At 36.7% G+C, this 20,121-nt stretch overlaps 2 protein-coding genes across 8 annotated transcripts in view; both read right to left on the reverse strand.

Moving 5' to 3' along the window:
• Positions 1-20,121, reverse strand: part of LOC127523249 (alpha-tectorin-like) — a 124,152-nt gene that overhangs the window by 101,698 nt on the left and 2,333 nt on the right. The window contains exons 1-4 of one of the 7 annotated variants that reach the window (XM_051913753.1): positions 7,532-7,632; positions 7,292-7,355; positions 7,181-7,207; positions 1,348-1,422 (exon numbers count right to left, since the gene is read on the reverse strand). The exons of 1 other annotated variant lie outside the window; for it this stretch is intronic. In XM_051913753.1, the coding sequence (XP_051769713.1) occupies positions 1,348-1,422; positions 7,181-7,207; positions 7,292-7,340 (151 nt within the window). In that variant the 5' untranslated portion in view covers positions 7,341-7,355; positions 7,532-7,632. Of the gene's footprint in view, positions 1-1,347; positions 1,423-7,180; positions 7,208-7,291; positions 7,356-7,531; positions 7,633-20,121 lie in introns of those variants that run through there. 5 more of the 7 variants (XM_051913749.1, XM_051913748.1, XM_051913751.1 and 2 more) reach the window with 5 other exon arrangements.
• Positions 11,077-18,682, reverse strand: LOC127523257 (alpha-tectorin-like). The gene is made up of 12 exons (XM_051913770.1): positions 18,543-18,682; positions 18,047-18,256; positions 17,078-17,266; positions 16,709-16,998; positions 16,108-16,379; positions 14,969-15,088; positions 14,689-14,873; positions 13,524-13,681; positions 12,640-12,885; positions 12,218-12,380; positions 11,735-11,837; positions 11,077-11,634 (listed from the first exon to the last, which is right to left on the reverse strand). Exons 2-12 carry the CDS (start codon positions 18,158-18,160, stop codon positions 11,531-11,533), a joined length of 1,944 nt encoding a protein of 647 aa, XP_051769730.1. The 5' UTR covers positions 18,161-18,256; positions 18,543-18,682; the 3' UTR covers positions 11,077-11,530.

The raw sequence follows: 20,121 nt of genomic DNA on the forward strand, positions 1-20,121 counted from the left end.
TGTGAAGTAGACATTCTATTCAGAAGAAGTCTGTGCATTAATGTTAATATTTGATTTGAATTCAATCCCTAAAACACATATAAAAACATACGGAAAGAATCATAGTTTGGCACCACATCATAAATGAAGAATCTATCGCTATTTATCTATTGCTCTGTCATTTCTTTTGAAAATCAGTCATCAAATATGAAAACTAGAGTCTGAAATCTTTCAAATGATATATAGTTTGTCAAGGTTAGACTAAGATATTATTGTTATAAATGTATAATGGTAAATGTCCCGGGGGGGGGGACATAAATTTAGATATTTATTCCTTGTAATGTGTGAAAAGTAGTGCATTCCCTTAATAAGACCAAATGTATATACATTTATTTCCAATATATTCGTAATATAGAAACTTTCCTATTATCATATCTTTTTCATGTCTACTATCATCTCTCTCTCTCTCTCTCTCTCTCTCTCTCACTGCATGTTAGCTTGATCTCTTTAAGCTACAAGTCATAAAAACATTAAAACCATTTTTAATCCCAGGGCCTTATAACTATAAAATGGAGTCCTTGTTAATAGGCTTTCATTCTTTTGGCAAGGCTTCAAAATTAAACATTTTATTATTTTTCACCAAATGGCACAATTTTCTTGGGCTTGGCCTATAAAGCAAATCCTCATTTATTCCTGTTTTCTGCTTCTGCAGTGTTATTAAGCCAGTTGGATAATTTTGCAGCTATAATCGTGTGAGTGTGCTGGAATGGACATCAGAGTGTGGTTTGTATGCAATTTATTAAAAAATAATAATAAATTGGGTGTGTGCATGTGTTTCTGTGTGTAATGTTCGAGAGGGAAATTATATTGTACTACAAATCACAAATCCAAGAGCTGTCTATACCATTGGAGCTTTGCTGGGATCTAATGGAAAAAGTTTGGTACCGCGTCCAAACAAAATATTAATTAAAATGCTTCATTTTTTTCTTTTTCTTTTTTTTTTTTTTTTTCCCCTATTTGAGGTATCAATGAACCTCAAATTAGGAACACAACTTGTTTAGATTTACAGCTTTGATTTTCTAGCAGATTTTGAGTTCAGAATGTTTTATGATAATTACTTTTTTTAACCCTTTTCACTTCAACAATAATCTGCCAAGGGTCTTCTTTAAAATGAGACCAAACTTAAGTCTATGCTCTCTAAGGCTTCATATGTTTATGCAAGTTTTTTTGACACTGACATTTTTGTCCTCTAAGGACCTCAATATTTGCAATATTGGAAAATGTGTGCAACCGTAATATATAACATTTCCTATTAACCATAGGTAAATAAATAAATAATCTTCCAGACTAATAAAGCACATTATATACCGGTCGTAATGGCCATGGTTGTAGTTTCCGAGGTTGTCTCTGGTACAACAGTAGTGGGGTTTATGGTGCTTGCAACTGAAAGAAAAAAAGAAAAAATATATATTAATAATGATTAGACTATTAAATATAAAATAACACTCTTGCATATACAGATGGACATGAAAATATAATTACCTGCACAGTAGGTGAGATATAACATATAAAACGAAGTCACAATTGTGAGAAACAAAGACGAAAATAGCTTATTTTAATTCTGTACACATTTGTATGGAATTGTCATGAGTGTATTGTGAGGGCTTTGGTTCACTATAATGACTGAACACAAAACAAGCAAGTGTGTGAGATTTGTACAGTTCATAAATGTAACAAATTCAAAGCACATTGTGCATGGTTTGGGGGTTTTGTCTCAAAACATTTGTTATAACTGCAGTGTGATAAAGAAAGAAAGAAAGAAAGAAAGAAAGAAAATTACATTAATAATAACATACTGCGACTTAAAGGAAACAGCAAAAACTTTCAAAAAATCTTTCTTTTGGAGTCTGCTGCATCAATGTTAAAATAATTATAATAATAATAATAATAATTCTGTTGATTTTACAAAATAAACCTTGAAGCTGTGATTGCCAGAATAATTATGTAAAAAATACAGTAAAAAATGTAAACATATTTACAAAACAACTGGTATGTCCCTGTTATGTCCCAGTACGTAATCTTGTAAATGACTGTTTGCGTGTCTACTTTGGCTGTGTTCAGAATGGCACGCTAAATTACTGCTTACTGCCTAGTACTCACTACATACTGCCTGCTATTTTTTTAAGAATAGTGTGAAATAGTATATGATATGCAGCAAATAATGTTTCAGAGTAGTTTGCTACAGTGTTATCACATGACAAACATTGAACAATAAAGGTGCAATGTGTAGGAATTTTGCAGTAAAATATCCAAAAACCACTAGGCCAGTGTTATATATTTTGTACACTTGAGTACTTACAATATCCCAAATATTTCCAACTATTTGTAAATCATGAGAAAATTGCAATTTTAACCAAGGCTCCGAGACGTGTGAGGAGTCAACTGTTAATTGCGTCATACCCGCGTTACCCTCGGTTTCCGGTTTTATTTTGTAGAAACCATGGAAACACCAAAGACGCTTTAATATATTACATGTTTTAATAGACAAGGGAACAACTGTTTTGATATATTTATAGACAGAAGACAAATTATTGTTATATAGCTCAACACGTTTAGTTGTATTGTTTAAATCTAATTTTCTTGATTTTTTGCGAGTACCATGCTTTACCATGCCTCAGAGGAAAACACTATTTTGTGAAGTAGCTAACATAGCATAATCAGATGCAGCTTTATTTTTAGTAACAGTAATACAGCATTTTCTCCATCATAAAATATGTTAATTGCATGCCATTTATCAACACAAGCCATCCAGCATTTAATATGATATTCTAATACCAATCTATCTTACTGCAGTGTGTAACAGTGTCTCATAGCAGCCACAGAGTGAACGCACAGAGTAACGTTATAACATCATTTTCAACATGCTCAAATGTATCTAATATGTTAAACAGAGCTGTGTTACCTCATACTCATGACCGGAAAAGCGGAAGCGGCGCCGGCGACTGTGGCATAATAAAAGTTCCGCTGAGGCGCGTGTTGCGCAATCGCTCCAGCGGCCTCATTCAGCTCCCACAACACTCGGTCCTGCTCTGCTTCATACTACAGTAAGGTTAATAATTGCATCCATGAACATGAGTTCTTCCTGAATCCTATACCAACTGTTTTCCATCGGCTATGATGTGAAGACCATATGTCCCAAGATTCCGCGCTCAAACTTGGCGTCATCAAGCTACGCCTTTGTTTTGAATAGGCCTCTAGCGACCTCTAGCGGACAGAAAATCGTACATATTGCACCTTTAAAGGGTTAGTTCACCCAAAAATGAAAATAATGTCATTTATTACTCACCCTCATGTCGTTCCACACCCATAAGACCTTCGTTAATCTTCAGAATGCAAATTAAGATATTTTTGTTGAAATCCGATGGCTCAGTGAGGCCTGCATAGCCAGCAATGACATTTCCTCTCTCAAGATCCATTAATGTACTAAAAACATATTTAAATCAGTTCATGTGAGTACAGTGGTTCAATATTAATATTATAAAATGATGAGAATATTTTTTGTGCACCAAAAAAACAAAATAACGACTTATATAGTGATGGCCGATTTCAAAACACGGCTTCATGAAGCTTCGGAGCGTTATGAATCAGCGTGTCAAATCAGCGGTTCGGAGCGCCAAAGTCACGTGATTTCAGCAGTTTGGCGGTTTGACACGCGATCCGAATCATGATTCGACACAAAAGATTCATAATGCTCCAAAGCTTCATGAAGCAGTGTTTTGAAATCGGCCATCACTATATAAGTTGTTATTTTGTTTTTTTGGCACACCAAAAATATTCTCGTCGCTTTATAATATTAATATTGAACCACTGTACTCACATGAACTGATTTAAACATGTTTTTAGTACATTAATGGATCTTGAGAGAGGAATGTCATTGCTTGCTATGCAGGCCTCACGGAGCCATCGGATTTCAACAAAAATATCTTAATTTGTTTTCCGAAGATGAACGAAGGTCTTACGGGTGTGGAACGGCATGAGGGTGAGTAATAAATGGCATTATTTTCATTTTTGGGTGAACTGACCATTTAATTCAGCACAGCTATCTAGGTTGTTACATTACAAATAAATGTGCTAACCATTCTTTTTTATGTGCAAACCTGAGTGAAAATGTCCTATGAACTTTTGACTGTCCTCACCAACAGTCTTGATCTGAAGTTTTAGCTCAAAATACCCCATCAGATCATTGTGCTTTATCAGCGTACACCATATTTAGCGGTATTACTCAATGACGCATTCGTTTTCAAGAGCAATGTTTATTAGCAATGCTAAATGTATGTGGTTGATTCAAAAGCTTGTGTGTCTGAGCCACATTAAAATAATCTTCATACAGTTAATACTAAGCGTCATGTTTGTTTATAATCTGGTGGAGTCCAAGCATAAACTGGATTGTTTTGCAGTTTTGTCTATGCAGCAGCAAATGATTTATTGTTGTATTTCTGTGAGTATGCTGTCAATAGATATTGGCTTGGAAATTAAAACTGCCAGTAGGTGGCAGCAAGTCACCATTAATGAGTGAGTCATTAGCTGCATCCAAAAACATGCAGGGTGTTCCAAACGGGATACATCGCCCTCTGAAGGGCACTTCGGAGTGGAAAAAATCATGGCCGCCATATTGAAGGATCGTTCCAAACCGAAGTGCTCAAAACTGGCCACTACAAAGGTCCCTTTGGAATGAAGGATTTCGAAGGGTACAACTGATGGACACTTCGGGCCCCCCGATCCTTTGCACAAGGAAGTTTGACGTCACAGAATGGGTACAGGACTCAGGAGGCTCGGAGTTCGATTTTACCTATGAATGTATGTATAGTATTTTTCTATACTACTGTAATAATTATACAAGTTAGATTTGGTACATTATTATGGTCAAAACAACATTGTACTTCAACAAAAATACTTTACAACTACCTTTATCAGTCCATTCAAATGTTTCAAATACACAATATACATTATATTTAACATAAAAGACCGACAGTAGCTTATAATGTTACTACAGTATATTAATACGTATTATTAATACAAAGAGTACACCAGGGGGAAAAAAAAGACGAATTAAGGCGCTACCTTGATTGTCTCGTTAAGATGACGCAGAAATGCATTCCAAAAAAAGAGTTTTTTTGACTCCTATACCCTTCATCCCTTCGAAGCACTCACTCTGGAGGGTAAACCCCTTGAAGGTATTAGGGCAGAGGGATGAGCCCTTCTAAATGGAATGCAGGGTTTGTTCGTGAGGTACATTCGTGCATAAATGCTGCCTGCAGACTCATTGCCTATAAGGCAGCGAAGCAAAAAGTCAGCATCCTAAGTTTTCTGATGCAGCCATTGAGATTCAACAGATTCATTCAAAGGGCTGATTCATTCAGGAACGAAGCATTTGACTGATTTCTTTAAAAAGCTGATTCAAGCTGATGTGGCGCTGGGATTTGTTGTTTTTGAAATAATGCTGAGTGCTTGTTGCCGCTGTTATCAGTGGTGCAACAATGTTCTCTTGGTGCTACTGCGCAGTCTTCACATGCACGAGCGCTTCAATCTATCGCTTAACGCTGTTGCGGAGACTCTATATTCGTTCCGGTGAAATCACAAAACAAAGTGCACATAAACGTGTCCCTGCTCTTGTTATACAATCACTGATGAACATCTTTGGTTTTAATGAGAAAAAAATGATACGAGGGTGGATTACAGCCCAAAATCTCTGGAACCCTGAACAAAAATTTTACCATTCGTCCATAAGGAGAATATAATATTAAATGCATACATGTATTTATTGACTAATGTAAACACTCTTGACACTTACAATATCTTAAAATATGTCAGTGTCATTGTTTTGTCTCAAGATGCACACCAGTTGTGCACTGTGTAAGGTATATTGGTTGTGTGTGAGATTATTGCAGGGGAGGACGTGTTGCATTGATTGTTAATGGATTTTTCCACCTTTTTTTTTTTATCCCCGTTACATCTGTCAGCTGCGGTACTCTTAAGTGCCAGCAGATGGCAGCCTCGTCCCTCATTGTTTCTATAGGCTCTGTTATTACCGGACTTCATTTCCCAGTATCCCCTGCTTATTATTAGTTAACTGTTTCAGCTGTGTCTTGTTTCTCATTTATTACCCTGTCTATTTAAATGCCTTTTGCCCAGTATTTTTTATGAAGTCTTGTTGGTTTTGGTTGTTATTTTCTGTTGGCATTTCGAGCAGTTCTGGTGTTCTTTTTGTTATTCCTGAGTCTGCTCTTCATAGAGTGTATGTACGGACTGATTAAATGTGCTTGACCCTCTGCCTGTATGGACAAAGACCTTAGATTATAACTATTATTAAACTGCATTTAGATTCTCACTCCTGCTGTATGCCTTCTTTCCACCTCCACTAAAACATTACACCCTGAGTGCAGAGCGAGTTCTATTTTCTTGAGTTTCATTTATGCATTTCTTTTTATAAATCTTTATGGTTTGCAAGATTGTTTTGTTGAATATATATAGATTATGCTGAATTAGCCAGGCACTGCTGCTCCTAAAACCACACTGTTTTGTACATTTTACACATACTGATATCCACCATTATAACACTGGTGGTAAAGAGAAAGACAAGATGAAACAAAGTACATCACAAGTCGCTAAATACTACACAAGCTGAGCTAAATACTAATATAAAGAAGCTGCACAGTTTCATAGACAGAAAACACCACCATGGTAACACACGACTTTAAAATAATGCAAGAAACAACTATTTAATAACATAATGTGTATGATAAAACCCTCATGTACACAACTGATAAGAAAAGAAAAAAAAATTCTGGGAATGTCAGTTTACAGTTTCTAACTGTAAATTATAAGATTTTTTTTTTATTATTATTATTTTTTTTTTTTTTTTTTTTTTGAAAATGGTAAATTTAACAGTATTTACTGAAATGTAAGATTAGATCTAATACAGTTTTCCCTGTATATAGTACAGGAAATTACTGTTAACCAACTGTCACATTTTTTACAGTCTTTTACAATCATTTTTTTTGTGTTAAAATGTTATGAGATTTTATATCAACAGGAAAACTCTTTCAATATGTGAATTATTTTCACTACTTTTATTTCTACATTTTTTAATGGGAAACAAGGGATGAATTGAAGATGAGATGAAGTGAAAGAATGAATGTACCTGTTGTTTGTCCATTGATTATTTCACCTGTTAAATACACAATTAAAGCATAATTATTTATTATTGGGAAAATATTTAGTCATTTTACATGACAGATTATAAAACACTCACCATTAATCAGCAGCAGTAGAGACACACACAGTGAGATCAGAAACCTCATTGTGACGAACGCCACCTGCACACACATGAAATATGTTTCTTATATAGCTGTTTTTGTAAAACAACTAACATTCACAGATACTTAAATAAAAGGTCAGTTTTATAAAATATAAGAAACGACCAAACTTTACACAATAATTTGGATCCATCAAAAGCTGGTGGCCCAATGGCATAAAACAGAAATATCTTTACCTGAGGTCAGATGCTGCTGCAGAGCAAACTCAGTGAGATTCTCTCTTCAGCAGCTCAATACAGTGATGCTGAACTGCAGCTCTCACTATCTCATCAGTGCCTTTAATAACTGTGGGTGGACCTTTACTGGAACTAGAAGTAATTTATCAACAATAGATTAAACCAGTTTTTCATGTGACATTGAAATATTTGTTATTTTAACTGATAGTTTCCTTTTGTACACCTACATTCAAAAAGACATTCTTTCACTTTGTGCTTGAATAGATTACGAGTCTAATGATGACAGGTCAGTTTGATTTGTTTAGCACTTTTTTCCAAAAGCAAATGTACAAAAAAACCCAGCAAGTGACACAAAGGTCACTGGAAAAATTCATGTCAATTTAATGATGGTAATTAATTATTAGTTTACAGTTTTTTACAGTCGCTAGGACACATTTCTCAATACTTAGGTCACTTTTTCAAAACTCTTCACTAAAATTTATAGTTATTACTATAGTAACTACATGTAGCATATGTAACAATGACACTGTAAAATAAAGTGTTTCCAAAAAATCTAATACCATCAAAGCAATTAGATGTAACTGAACACCTACACAAGAGTCTTTTTTTATTATTATTTCATTATCTATAATGAATGCTCATGTTTATCTATATATAAGGGGAAACGAATGAATAATTTTGTTCTCTAATGCAAACATAAACTGCACTGAATTTGGTTAGGAGAACTGTGTGAAGAGTTTTGGAAAAACTGACATAAGCATGACCTACAGTAAGTATTAAGAAATGTGTCCTAGCGATTGTAAAGAACTGTAAATAATTAATGATTATATTAAAAGCATTAGAGTTTATCCCTAAGTCATCTGGAACGATGCAGGCAGTGGTCAAATAAGACGGGGTTTGTGAGATGCAAGATCATAACAGGAATGCAGAAATACAATGCAACTAACACCTGAAAACCTAAACCCTAAAGTAAACTGTCAAACAGCATGCTAGTTTGCAGGTTTGCATTAGTCAAATGGGTGTCTAATATTTGGACATCGACAATAAAGGGAAAAAACAATGAGAAACAGCAACAAATACTAATCATAGAACCTAATTTACAAAGACCACATAAAATCATGCCAAATAGACAAATGTTGGTACTTCCCTAAAGCGAGAACATGTCATAATAATTGTCATATATGTATATATTTTATATTTTCTTTGAATTGACACAGCTCCGTTCATAGAATGTGCACATCCCATGGGTCGATCATTTTATTTGTAGTAAAGAATCAGCTCTGACCTCTGCTCTTGAAAAGTTTAAGGAAGTGAACACTATATTCAACGGTTTACCGGAGGAGCAACATTTACAGTCTTTAGAAATGTTCCACATTCCTCACCTGCACACTGCAGCTCATCATTAAAAAAAAAAGAGATAGATAGATAGATAGATAGATAGATAGATAGATAGATAGATAGATGATAGATAGATAGATAGATAGATAGATAGATAGATAGATAGATAGAGTTCAGTTCTGCTGTAAAGCAGCTCTATAAATAGAGTCATTGTTCAGTGACACTCCCACATGTGTTAGGATGCATTCACCAAAACACACTTTCACCTGTGGCCCTGTTTATATTATCCTGAGATTCTGATTAGTGTGTCAGTAGGTTTGCTACATAATGTTTGCATGGATAAATTTGTTAACGGAGTATACATTCTGACAGCTTGAGTTAATTATAATCTGTACTTGTGTCTTCTGAATGAAAAGTTTTGCAGAAAACATTGTAATGTGTGTGAAAACATAGGCAAAATGTGTTGTTGTCTTGAACTGAGTGAATGGTTTGGGAAATTGAGCCAAATGAATCAGTTACAGTGTGTTAGCAATCGAGAAAAACTGTAATATATCTTTTACATACTCCTTTGTCAAAACAGGAAGAGGTTAATGCATTATGTGAACATGAACTGAGAATCATCAGCACTGTTACAGCATTTACAGCAAATCCAGGTTAGTATTAAATTGTACGTATGCTAATACATTTTTAACAAGCTGAATAAATGCACATGTTTATGTATTATGAAGAAGCAAATTAACAATGAACAGGAGTGCATTTTAAATTTTATTTCATAAATGCTTTGTTCATTTTTAATTTATTGCATTTAATAAGTATAAGTTTGAGTATGTACACAGTACATCTGGCACTAACTTGGCACCAATATGAAGAAAAGAAAAAACAACATCAACAATGCTTTCTTTTATACTCTGATCTACAGCATGGTATGATCATCTCATGAGATGTACTTTTCTTGTTTGTGCAGTCAACCCTGATAGTCAGGTTCACTGTTTTTTTTGCACATTTTAAACCACCAGAATGGATTCCAGACAATGAATGATTCTTATCTGATTCTAAGTCACCGCAGTGCAGTTGTCAGTGGATTTTCCCAGTAATTGTTGCAAACGCAGTTGATCAAGATTCCCCAGAACTTGATTGACATGACTGTCAACACCACATTAACAGTCTTTTTATTTTTATTTTGCACTACCACACAATGGCAAATATGATTATTGCAGTTTTTGCACATTTTTACAAAATATAATAACCATGTTAACTCCAGTCATAAAGAATGAGTGGAATTAACATGATTATTATATTTTCTTTAAGAATGCAGCTGATCATGATTGTGATAAAAAGTAAAAGCACTGAAAATTGTGATGAGATCATCTAACCATCGATAGAGACAAACAGACACTCCTCACCCAGTGAGCCATCGGATTGTATCAAAAATATCTTAATTTGTGTTCTGAAGATGAACGAAGGTCTTACAGGTGTGGAACGGTATGAGGGTGAGTAATTAATGACAGAATTTTCATTTTTGGGTGAATTAACCCTTTAACACGTTTGACAGGAATTTGCAATCTGAATCACACAATATCGTCACTGACTACTGACACATTGCTGATTGTTTATGATCAAATGTAGAAATATTCTAAGTATTTGATCTGTTATATTTTGTTGGCAAATCCAAACGTTTAATAATAGAAACACTTTCACACAACATTCAACAATATAGTATTATTATTAATAATAATAATCATCAAAAATATTAAAAGAGTTTGATCTGAATGTTGCATTAAAGCAGCAGTGGGTCTTAGTGGTCAACAGTTATTAATGTTGCACTCTCACACAACAGGGTCAATCGAGGACAGTGTCAGAGAACTGCTTGAATGTGAACATGCGCTCTGTCCTACCAGCTCTTCAACTTCAGTTTCTCTTCACCTTTCTGAAAACTAGAACAATACAAGAACATTTTTTGGCAATCTGACCACTGACTGAACATCATCCCATCTCGCGTTCTAAAAAGAACAGTTCAACCAGTGCTGCAACATTCTTCAAAGAACTGAAAGTAAAATAGCAACACTCTTCTCATGCATATTGTCATAGCATCATGATGGAAAAGAAGGAAAACGATTACAAAGATAGCAGTAAAAAGATAATGCTATGATCATTAATCTTTCTCGTACTTTTACTGAAATAAAATGATTGCAAAAGGAAAAACAAACTAAGAGGCCAACCATCAAATTTATTTATTTCCTCATTTAGGATCTTTACATCTTTAGGATCTTTACATCTTTTTCATACATGCCTTATACTAAATACCTGAGTAAAATATTACAGCACAATTTTCAAGAAAAGAAAATCATATTAGTTAGATTTCTATGATTATAATATCAGATTTCCACAGAACAGAAATGACCCAGTTATGTTTTTGCATGATTTGAATAAATCTGATGATCATTGTTTTGCAGCACATCCTTGCAAGTAGTACACAATGAATGTACAATATAAAAATTAACGTAAATGATTAAACAAGTCTTTTTTTTTATGCCACATAAAATATCAGTTATGAAATTAAGAAACGTTTAGAAACCCACAACCACTGTGGCATCAACATTGTGTTCAACATTAATTAAAATGACTCTAAACAATATGCATGTAAAATGTTGTGGAAATAAACTAAAAGACTGTCAGGACACTCATCAGAGGAACAAGAAGCACCATCAGAGAACCACACAGACAAGAAGCCTCAGATACCTTCACTTGGTCTGGGACCCACTTATCTGTGAACAGGGAATATAATGTAATGCAGTGAAATGTAATGTATGACAGAAATCATCAAAAACCTTTATTATAAATGATTAAAATAAGTGAAATGTTCACCTGTGTTCCCTTCAGACAACATCAGAGGACCCATGGATATGGAAGCACTGTCATGGAAGTCCAGAGACCTGCCCTCTCTCCGCTGGTGTCCAGAGTCACAGTCCTGATAGAGAAAAGAGCAAAATCCAGCTGTGTGAATCCCTGTTAAATATCACTGAACAAACATGAAACATAAAGGAGAGCAAAAAGTCTCCAGCAGAGGACAGCCAAAAATAAATAAATAAATACAACCCTTACTTATATTAGTGATTTCTAAACCTTTACATGTACCATTTACCCACCACATTTTATTATAGATACTTTACTATAGATAGATATATGCACAGAAAGACAAACAGACAGACGCAGGCTAATATAATTGATGAATTAGATTGAAATTCAACACATGTATTGAAAAAAATTATTTCACAGCTACAATACTAAAGATACTCTTGAAAATTTAACATCACAATTTTATGAATTATGGAAAGTCTGTAATCTCACCATTGAGCAGCGATTGCTTGACAGAAGGCAAAGGTGAACAGCACAGTGCAGGTAAAGCTTAGTGGAGTTTGCAGTGAAGATGAACATCCTGAAGGAGAAACGGCTGGATGTCGAGACGCCGTTCTGCAGCAGCTCCACTGTGTCGTCATTTGGATTGGGACACCTGAGAATATCAATAATGACAATTTTTTTTTCATTTGAAAGACATTCGATACAAAAGTGATCTTCTGTAAATCATCACACATTTGCATTCCATGTACAAAAAAATGGAATCTTGTGCTTTAGTTCTGACATACTGAAAGACAAACATGTAAGGCAATACAGTACATGATTATTATTTATTTAGTAAAATAATTAATTAATCAGTTACATTGAGTTAAGGCTAAGCTTAAAAGAATTTTTTTAAAAAAGCACTGCTTTACTCGTTAACGATGAGATCCCAGCGGAGGCTGTAATCAGGATCATTCACAGGTGTAGCCCAACACGTGTCCAACACCAGGGCAAACTGGCGGCTGTCGACCCCCTCAACACGAACTTCCACATGCATCTCCTGGTTGAGCTCTGCATCCACTGCACCAGTGAAGGGCCGGGTAAACTCATCATCCTGATATGGAATCATCCGGACACGATATCTGCCTTCACCAGCAGGAAGAGTCTTGTGCACAACGCTTTTGAAATAAGGCATAGATCTGTGTTAAATCTACTTTTTTTTTATGGGTAAATATTTTACCCATTATTTACCCAGCAAACCATATATATTCTTGGTTTAGAGAATATTTCCATATAGTATATTTACTTTTTATACAGTTATTATTCTGCTAAAAGGATTAGTTCACCCAGAATGTTGACAATTCAGTCAACATTATTCACTGACAATTTTGAAATCCGGACTAAAGCTCTCTTTAGCGTGTTCATGAGAGCCCAGAAGAGAAATAATGATGTCCACAAGTGATTTGCTCTATTAAGTATTTGCAAGGAAATCAGTTCACAAAACTGGCCAGAATGATTAATTCATGAATTATGAATCTTCTCAAGCTCCTTACACAAAGCTATCGCATAATTTCAGAAGATTTGGAATATACATTATGAGTCATATGGACCATTTTGTGCACTTCTTGAAGCTTGAAAGTCCCCATGAGGATTAAAAGCACTGAAAGGTGAGACCAGTAAAATTCTGTGTTCCTTAGAACAAATAAAGACATTATGGTTTGGACAACATGAGGGTGAGAAAAATTCAATGTTTTGGTGAACTACTCCTTTAATAAAAATAGTGCTGCTGAATCCAGAATTTGTATTTGACTCGCACCTCTCCAGTGGGTTGATTTCCACATTCATGGAAAGTGTTTGTGTTTGAGGATAAACACAGCTGAAAGAAAGCTTCAGGATCTTCTCTCTGCTGATGAGACCTTCTGACCTCGGTGTCCCCAGAATCAAGTTATCATAGATGAAGTGGGTGCCGTTTGCCTGTGGACAACAAATATAACATTTTGTAATTGAGCCTAAATTGAATTCAAGGTGTTTAAAAAGGCAGCAGCTATTTGCACTATAGCAGTATTTTCTTTGCACCAAGTAAAAAAAAAGAAAAAAGAAAAGTTGTTAGATGGTATTTATACAATAATGGCAGATACTATTTGCACCTATTGTAGAATAATATTATAAAACAGTCTGCGATAATCATAAATGGATGCTACCTTTTTGGGACATTATTTGTCCCTGTCCCTAAAGCTCACCCCTACCCCTAACCCTACCATATTGAACCTGCTGATCAGTAAATTTGCCCATGAAGGGGGAAGGGGGCCATGGTTTATGAATGGCACGTGTCACGGTCAGTGTCTCAGCCCGTCTGATCAATACGAGGACAACATATTCAGTTTCAATTATAGGCCAATTAAATACCTGTTAAACACTATATTCCTGCTATTAAATACCTATTGGGCACTTTATTTTCACTTTTCGAATATTTTCTTTGTTTTCTTTGAAGTAAACACATCTCGGAGCTGATATGCAATGGGAAAAGGGAGAAGAATGAACTTGGAAAAATGCTGATTCAAACTCGGGTCAGTTGCGTCAAATGCTAACGCAAGCTGCCTTTCTCTCCACGCTACTGCTTTTGTTTTCAGATGTGTTTCTTTTTGTCTGGTTTAATCAAAGTTAGTGTAAATACCCTGTGCCAATGAGGTGGGCCAAAAAAAAGATTTTGAATGCAGGTACAAGTTCCAGTCTCTTTTATGGCATGGTGTTGTGCACCCTTCCCCGCTGAATCTCTTTGAGACTTTGAGAAGTCTTTAGGGAGGTCTGTTTGGGCCCTTTATTTTGTTGTTACAGATTCTGTACCCTTACAGACCTCTCTAGAGACTTCTCAAAGTGTAATAGACATTCCCCAGGCGGTCAAATCAAACTGTGTTGGTTCTATCAGACACTACAAATATTTAGATGGTGTATTTGAACAGATTATACAAAGTTAAACCTACCACAAGATTTGTACCACAGATGTGTTCATCATTATCAAAATGGAATTCCACTCTTCCATTCCGGACTGTTCCTTTGCAGCTGGGATCATTGAGGTGTAAGACATCAGCTGGAAAACCAGCCTCAAAGAGCTGACAGCGAGACACAGACATGGAGCCAGAGCTGCTTTCACAGGTTTCTAAGGAATCTGAGTAAAAAAAAAGAAAAAAAAAAAAGAAAAAAAGCCAATTAATGACCGAAAAAAATTATATTTCATATTCATATTGGTTGATTGATACCAACCAAAAGAGTCAGGTTCTGGTTTGGGTTGGTCGTCGTTACATAAACAGCCATAAACACCATTTTTCTTCCCACACCATTCATCCTCAGAGCAGCTGAGCTCAGAACAGCGATCTCTCACATCTAAGTAAAAAAACACAGATAAATGACATGAAAGACAATGAGTCATGTTAAGAGAGACAGGGCTTAACATTTTGGGCCCCTAAATGATTATTGCTCTGTATTCCTCAAGATAATAAAAGTTTTTTTTTTTTTTTTTTTTTTTTTTTTTTCCTAGCGAATTAAATGGGACATTTCATTTTTAATCATTTTCAGAACCACAGATAGTTCACATTCCATCCACCTGACCTTAAGAATTTAATTGCCGGGTCATTTCGATATAAGTGCCCTCTATGTTCTCTGCATGTGAAATGTGGAGCAGAGGTTACTTTTTACCCATGATTTGCGGTAAATTCCAATATACTGCTGCCTCATTGTGACAGGCAGTGTTGGACAGTAGCATTGCTAAAAAAAGCTTAATGATAGTGCTGCTATATTTTAAAATCACAGCTATTAATATCATAAGCCTGTTTTCACAGACAGGGCTTAGACTAAGCCAGAATTAGGCCTAATTAGTTCAATTAGGATATTTAAGTTTTATAAACGTACCTGAAAAAAAAAATACTGGGGTGCATCTTGACACAAAACCACGACACTGACATATTTTAAGATGTCAGTACAAGTTACTTTCAGTTAAAACATGCATTTTAGTCTGGGACAAGATTAATCCTTGTCTGTGAAATCAGGGGATAGTCTATTAAGTGCTTGCAATGTCCAATTTGTGAATTAATCATGTTTTTAAATTGTCATTCTTTTCTATGGATTGGTCAAACAAGTTATAAAAATGATCAAAATCAGATAATGACTGTGAATCATTCAGACAGCTCATTCATCCACTGAATCATTTGGAACCAGTTTCTCGTTCCACAAACCATAACAGGACCACAGAAGACAAAAAACAAGCTTCAATGGACCCTACTACCTCACCCTGCTACTTTCTCTAAAGGTCAGCATTCAGGTTAGTTCAGCAACCTACATTTTTAGTAACACTGGTGACAAAATCACAAAATAATCTGTGCTGAAATGCGACATTTTTGACTTACCACACCGCAGACCCGAACGCCATTCTGAGATCTGTGTCCCCAAGATGGCACAAGCTGTCTCATAGGCTTCAACAGCTGAGCATAGCATGCCATTGGCACGTGTGTAGAGACACAGATCATACACACATGAGTAGTAGTAAGGTGCAGGGTCAACATGAAGATGGCAGTTCTGGAAGGGGCCAGTGGTGTTGGTGATAATACTACAGAGATCAGAATACCTCTGCCTGGATGGACACTCATCAGCATTACCGGGCTGGTCTCTGGTACCGCAGCTGAAGAATACAAGGAAACTTCAGGTCAGTGTCTCACTATTTTGGTTGCTCCCATTCAGGGTTGCCAGAGCCATCCACAGAGTAACCAGATACATAATCATCTAAAAAGTCCTTAATTGATGCAACCCTGAGAGTGCAGTAGCATGTGCAACCTTACTGGCTGGGACACTCACACGTACTCTATTGGAAATTTAGTGCATCTAATTAATCTAACCTGCATGGCATTGGAAACCCAACCTGACACAATCCATCAAAACAAACCCGTAACACATTTTTGGATCATGACCCACCAAATAAAAATGACTGTTCTAAAGTCTCACGGTTCTTACCCTAGAACGCTGGTGTCTGATTTCCAGCTCTGGCCAAAGGAAATGTCATCAGAGGCGAGTTCTCCACTGGGCAACACTTTGTCATCCGCAGGATTACCATTGAAATTTCCACACATTCCACAGAGAGATCCAAAGAATCTTTCACTCACTCTGACTAGAAGGCTGTTATGTCCATCAAAATGGACAATGAATTCATTGAATGCATTTAGAATTACAAATCCCTGCTCCTCATGTACCTCTACAAGATCATTGATTTGATAAGCTGGTGTGCCAATAGGATTTCCATCAACCTGAAGGAGAATTAGACAATTTTGACATAAGAAAGTGAGAGAAAATTGATTGATTTATATAATTTGAAGTGTAACTTACTTTAACTCTCCTGTTCTGCCCAATAGTGATGTGTGTCTGTTGTCCATGTTGTGACAACCAAACATCCACTGCAGAAACAAATGACACTACCATGTTCCCCCGGTGCCTGTTGGTGGCCACCACACGGAACTCCAGATCACTGTCTGTAATGTTACCGCAGGTCTGGGCAATCTCATATGAACACGTTCCCTGATAGGATTAACACAATACACTTAGTCTCCATTTCTTTCACTTCCCTCACAAAAATGTCTTGACATTGCATACATTCATATATCTTCATATCTTTATTATGTTAAATACATTTGCAGTCAAACTTGTTTACACATTCTAACACCAATAACTCTCCTTTGAATAAACTTGAATGCTAAGTCATTTGTCCCCTACTACTGGGACACAAAACAACAGTAGGGCTGGGACAATAAATCGATTTATCTCGATTCGTGGATCGATTCTGAGATTTTCTGAATGCATCGCGTTTCTCTCTTGAATCGATTCTGAGCTTAGTTTTTAACAGCAGACGGTGCTCTAGGCTAGTTTTTAACCACACGCTCAAATGCTCACGAAGAAGAGCGGCTTGTGCGTTCGACTATATACTTGCACCTCAGAATTCTTTTATGATGCGAGATTAATGTAAACAGCCCCCTTGTAATTCACTTCAACCTTTTCGAACTTTATGAATGATTATTTTATATAAGGTTCAAGTGGTGTGTGTAAGGAATTTGAAGCAAGCAGAGTACAGCTGTTCTAAAGCATGCAGTGCCATCTGCTGTTAAAAACTGAGCTCAGAATCAATTCGAGAGAGAATCGCGATGCATTTGGAAAATCTCAGAATTGATCCAGAATCATTTTTCGATTCGCGATTCAACTATTTATTGTCCCAGCCAAATACAACAGTTAAGGTAGTTGTCTGCAAAAAAACAAAAACAAAAACAAAAAAAAAAAAACACAGCAGAGTTTACCAGTTCATACCTGAAAGTGGGCCAAAGCCCCATCAAAGGTGATGTAGTGGGGGTCGCCCCAGACTGTGCACGTGGACATTGTACTATAGCAATCACGACGTCCACTTCTGACCGCACACTCCATGGCCGCTGGGCAGAAAGATGCAGTGCAGCGTAGATCATTCGGAGCGAAACACTGACAGCGTTGGGAACATGTTGAATCCCAGAACTGTTCACCAATCTACAAAATCAACAATGACAAGAAACTTTACATTTCCATAACATCAGTGACAGTGAGTATTTTTACATACTAAAAAGCATCCTGGTATCACCATGTTTTTTAGGAGTACTATGCAAATGCATTAAGTAAATATATGGTATATATGAAAATACTATGATTATACCATCTTTGTACCATGGCATTTTGAGATGATGTATGTTGCCATAATATGCTAAGCCTGTGCTTCCCCTTATCCACTGCCCTATATAATAAGGTTTAACATAAAAACATAATGTTTAATCCTCACATGATAGTAGAATCCATCATACAAGCAGCCACACTGCTCCACTGGTACACAGAGTCCTCCACTCCTCACAAATCCCTCATCACAGAAACAACCTTCTGAGCATGTGTGTTCACAACTAGCATCGATGCTGCTGGCGCACGTATGACCACAGTCTGTGCCACACACCTCATAATGACTGTTTGGGATGTTTGATGAGCAGTCCATGACTGGAAATGCAACAATAAAATGTATTTATAAAATGCAATTAATAGTTTGCACAATATTAAATCTTTGTGATAAAAGGAAAATTTAATATAGAGAACAAATTCATCTGAAGTTGGTCTATTTACATATCTCAGCCACATCTCCAGTCACTTACCACAGGATGCAAGTTCTCTCCAGTTGTAGACCATGGCATTGACAGATTGACAAGCACTCACATAGGATTGGATGGAGCGACACAAAACATCATTACGGTTTCCAGAGATGCACACATCAAACACACAGTTATCAAAGTAGGCCTGTGGATCTACAGAACCATGGCAGAAGCTAAAGGGGCCCTGATTGTCTCTGATGATCTGACACAAGGCTTGAGTTGTGCTCTCATCTTGGCAGTGGATGTCCACACGGTCATCATTGCATGACATGTCGTCCTCAACCTTCCATGCTGCCCCAAACTGGTCTGCTGACGGTGCCAGATCACCTGACGGAGTGAGGAAGTCATCCTCGGGATGGCCATTAAAGTTGCCACAGATGCCACACATAACTCCACTGTATTCTGCTGGAACAATAATGTTTACCTCCCAGGAGCCACCATAACTGACACTGAAACCAAAGTCAGTCGAGACATATATAAACTGTCCTGTGGAGTAGACAGAGACCCGACCAGAGTCAAGATAGACAGGGAGGTTTCTGGTCTCTTCATCAACCTGATTGAAGAAAAAGTAGAGTTTGTTTATACAAAACAATCTTATCAATAATTACAACAGTAATGTTTTCCTATCACATATACTCCATGGCAAATTACAGTGAGTGGGACTTGTTCACCTTAACAGCAGAATAACTGTTCATGTCCTGTGACATGTGCACAAGATGCCCAGAGACGTTGACAAAAACTTCAACAGTTATTGACACTGGCCATCCATGCCATGCTTCATTTCTTGCTTCCACCTGGAAGTGTGGAAGTCCATGAGTATCATCACATACTGTGGCCAGCACATATCGGCATGTGCCTTGAAAGTCAAAGTAGGTTCTATCAAAGGAAATATAATGGGGATCTCCAGAAGCATAACAGCTACCATGTGGACGAGGATGGCAGCCATACTCCCCCTCCACCACACGGCAGATTTCCTGTTCACTGCAAGATGATGGTGTGCAACGGACATTTCCAGTGATTCCATCACAGACACATAGGAACTGGCACTCTTCACCATGCCAGAACTGCTCTCCAGGCTGACGATAACGGCCATCATAGTGGCAGCCACAACCAGTGGGAGGAACACAGCGATCTCCATCCAGCACTAGTCCATCATTGCACTGGCATCCCCCCTGGCATGGCAGAGCACACTGGAAGGGAAATGAGAGGCTAGGACAGGACGCA

This window comes from Ctenopharyngodon idella, chromosome 12 (genome assembly GCF_019924925.1).
Source record: "Ctenopharyngodon idella isolate HZGC_01 chromosome 12, HZGC01, whole genome shotgun sequence".
Lineage (NCBI taxonomy): Eukaryota > Metazoa > Chordata > Actinopteri > Cypriniformes > Xenocyprididae > Ctenopharyngodon > Ctenopharyngodon idella.

Bases quoted from the DNA above. Each gene is read 5' to 3' on its own strand.
- LOC127523257 (XM_051913770.1), bottom strand. From the start codon at position 18,160: ATGGAGTGTGCGGTCAGAAGTGGACGTCGTGATTGCTATAGTACAATG. The intron at 16,380-16,708 runs GTAAGAACCGTG...TGTATTCTTCAG, and splicing joins TCAGACACCAGCGTTCTAGG to CTGCGGTACCAGAGACCAGC. The intron at 11,635-11,734 runs GTGAACATTTCA...CCCTGTTCACAG, and splicing joins GTTGTCTGAAGGGAACACAG to ATAAGTGGGTCCCAGACCAA.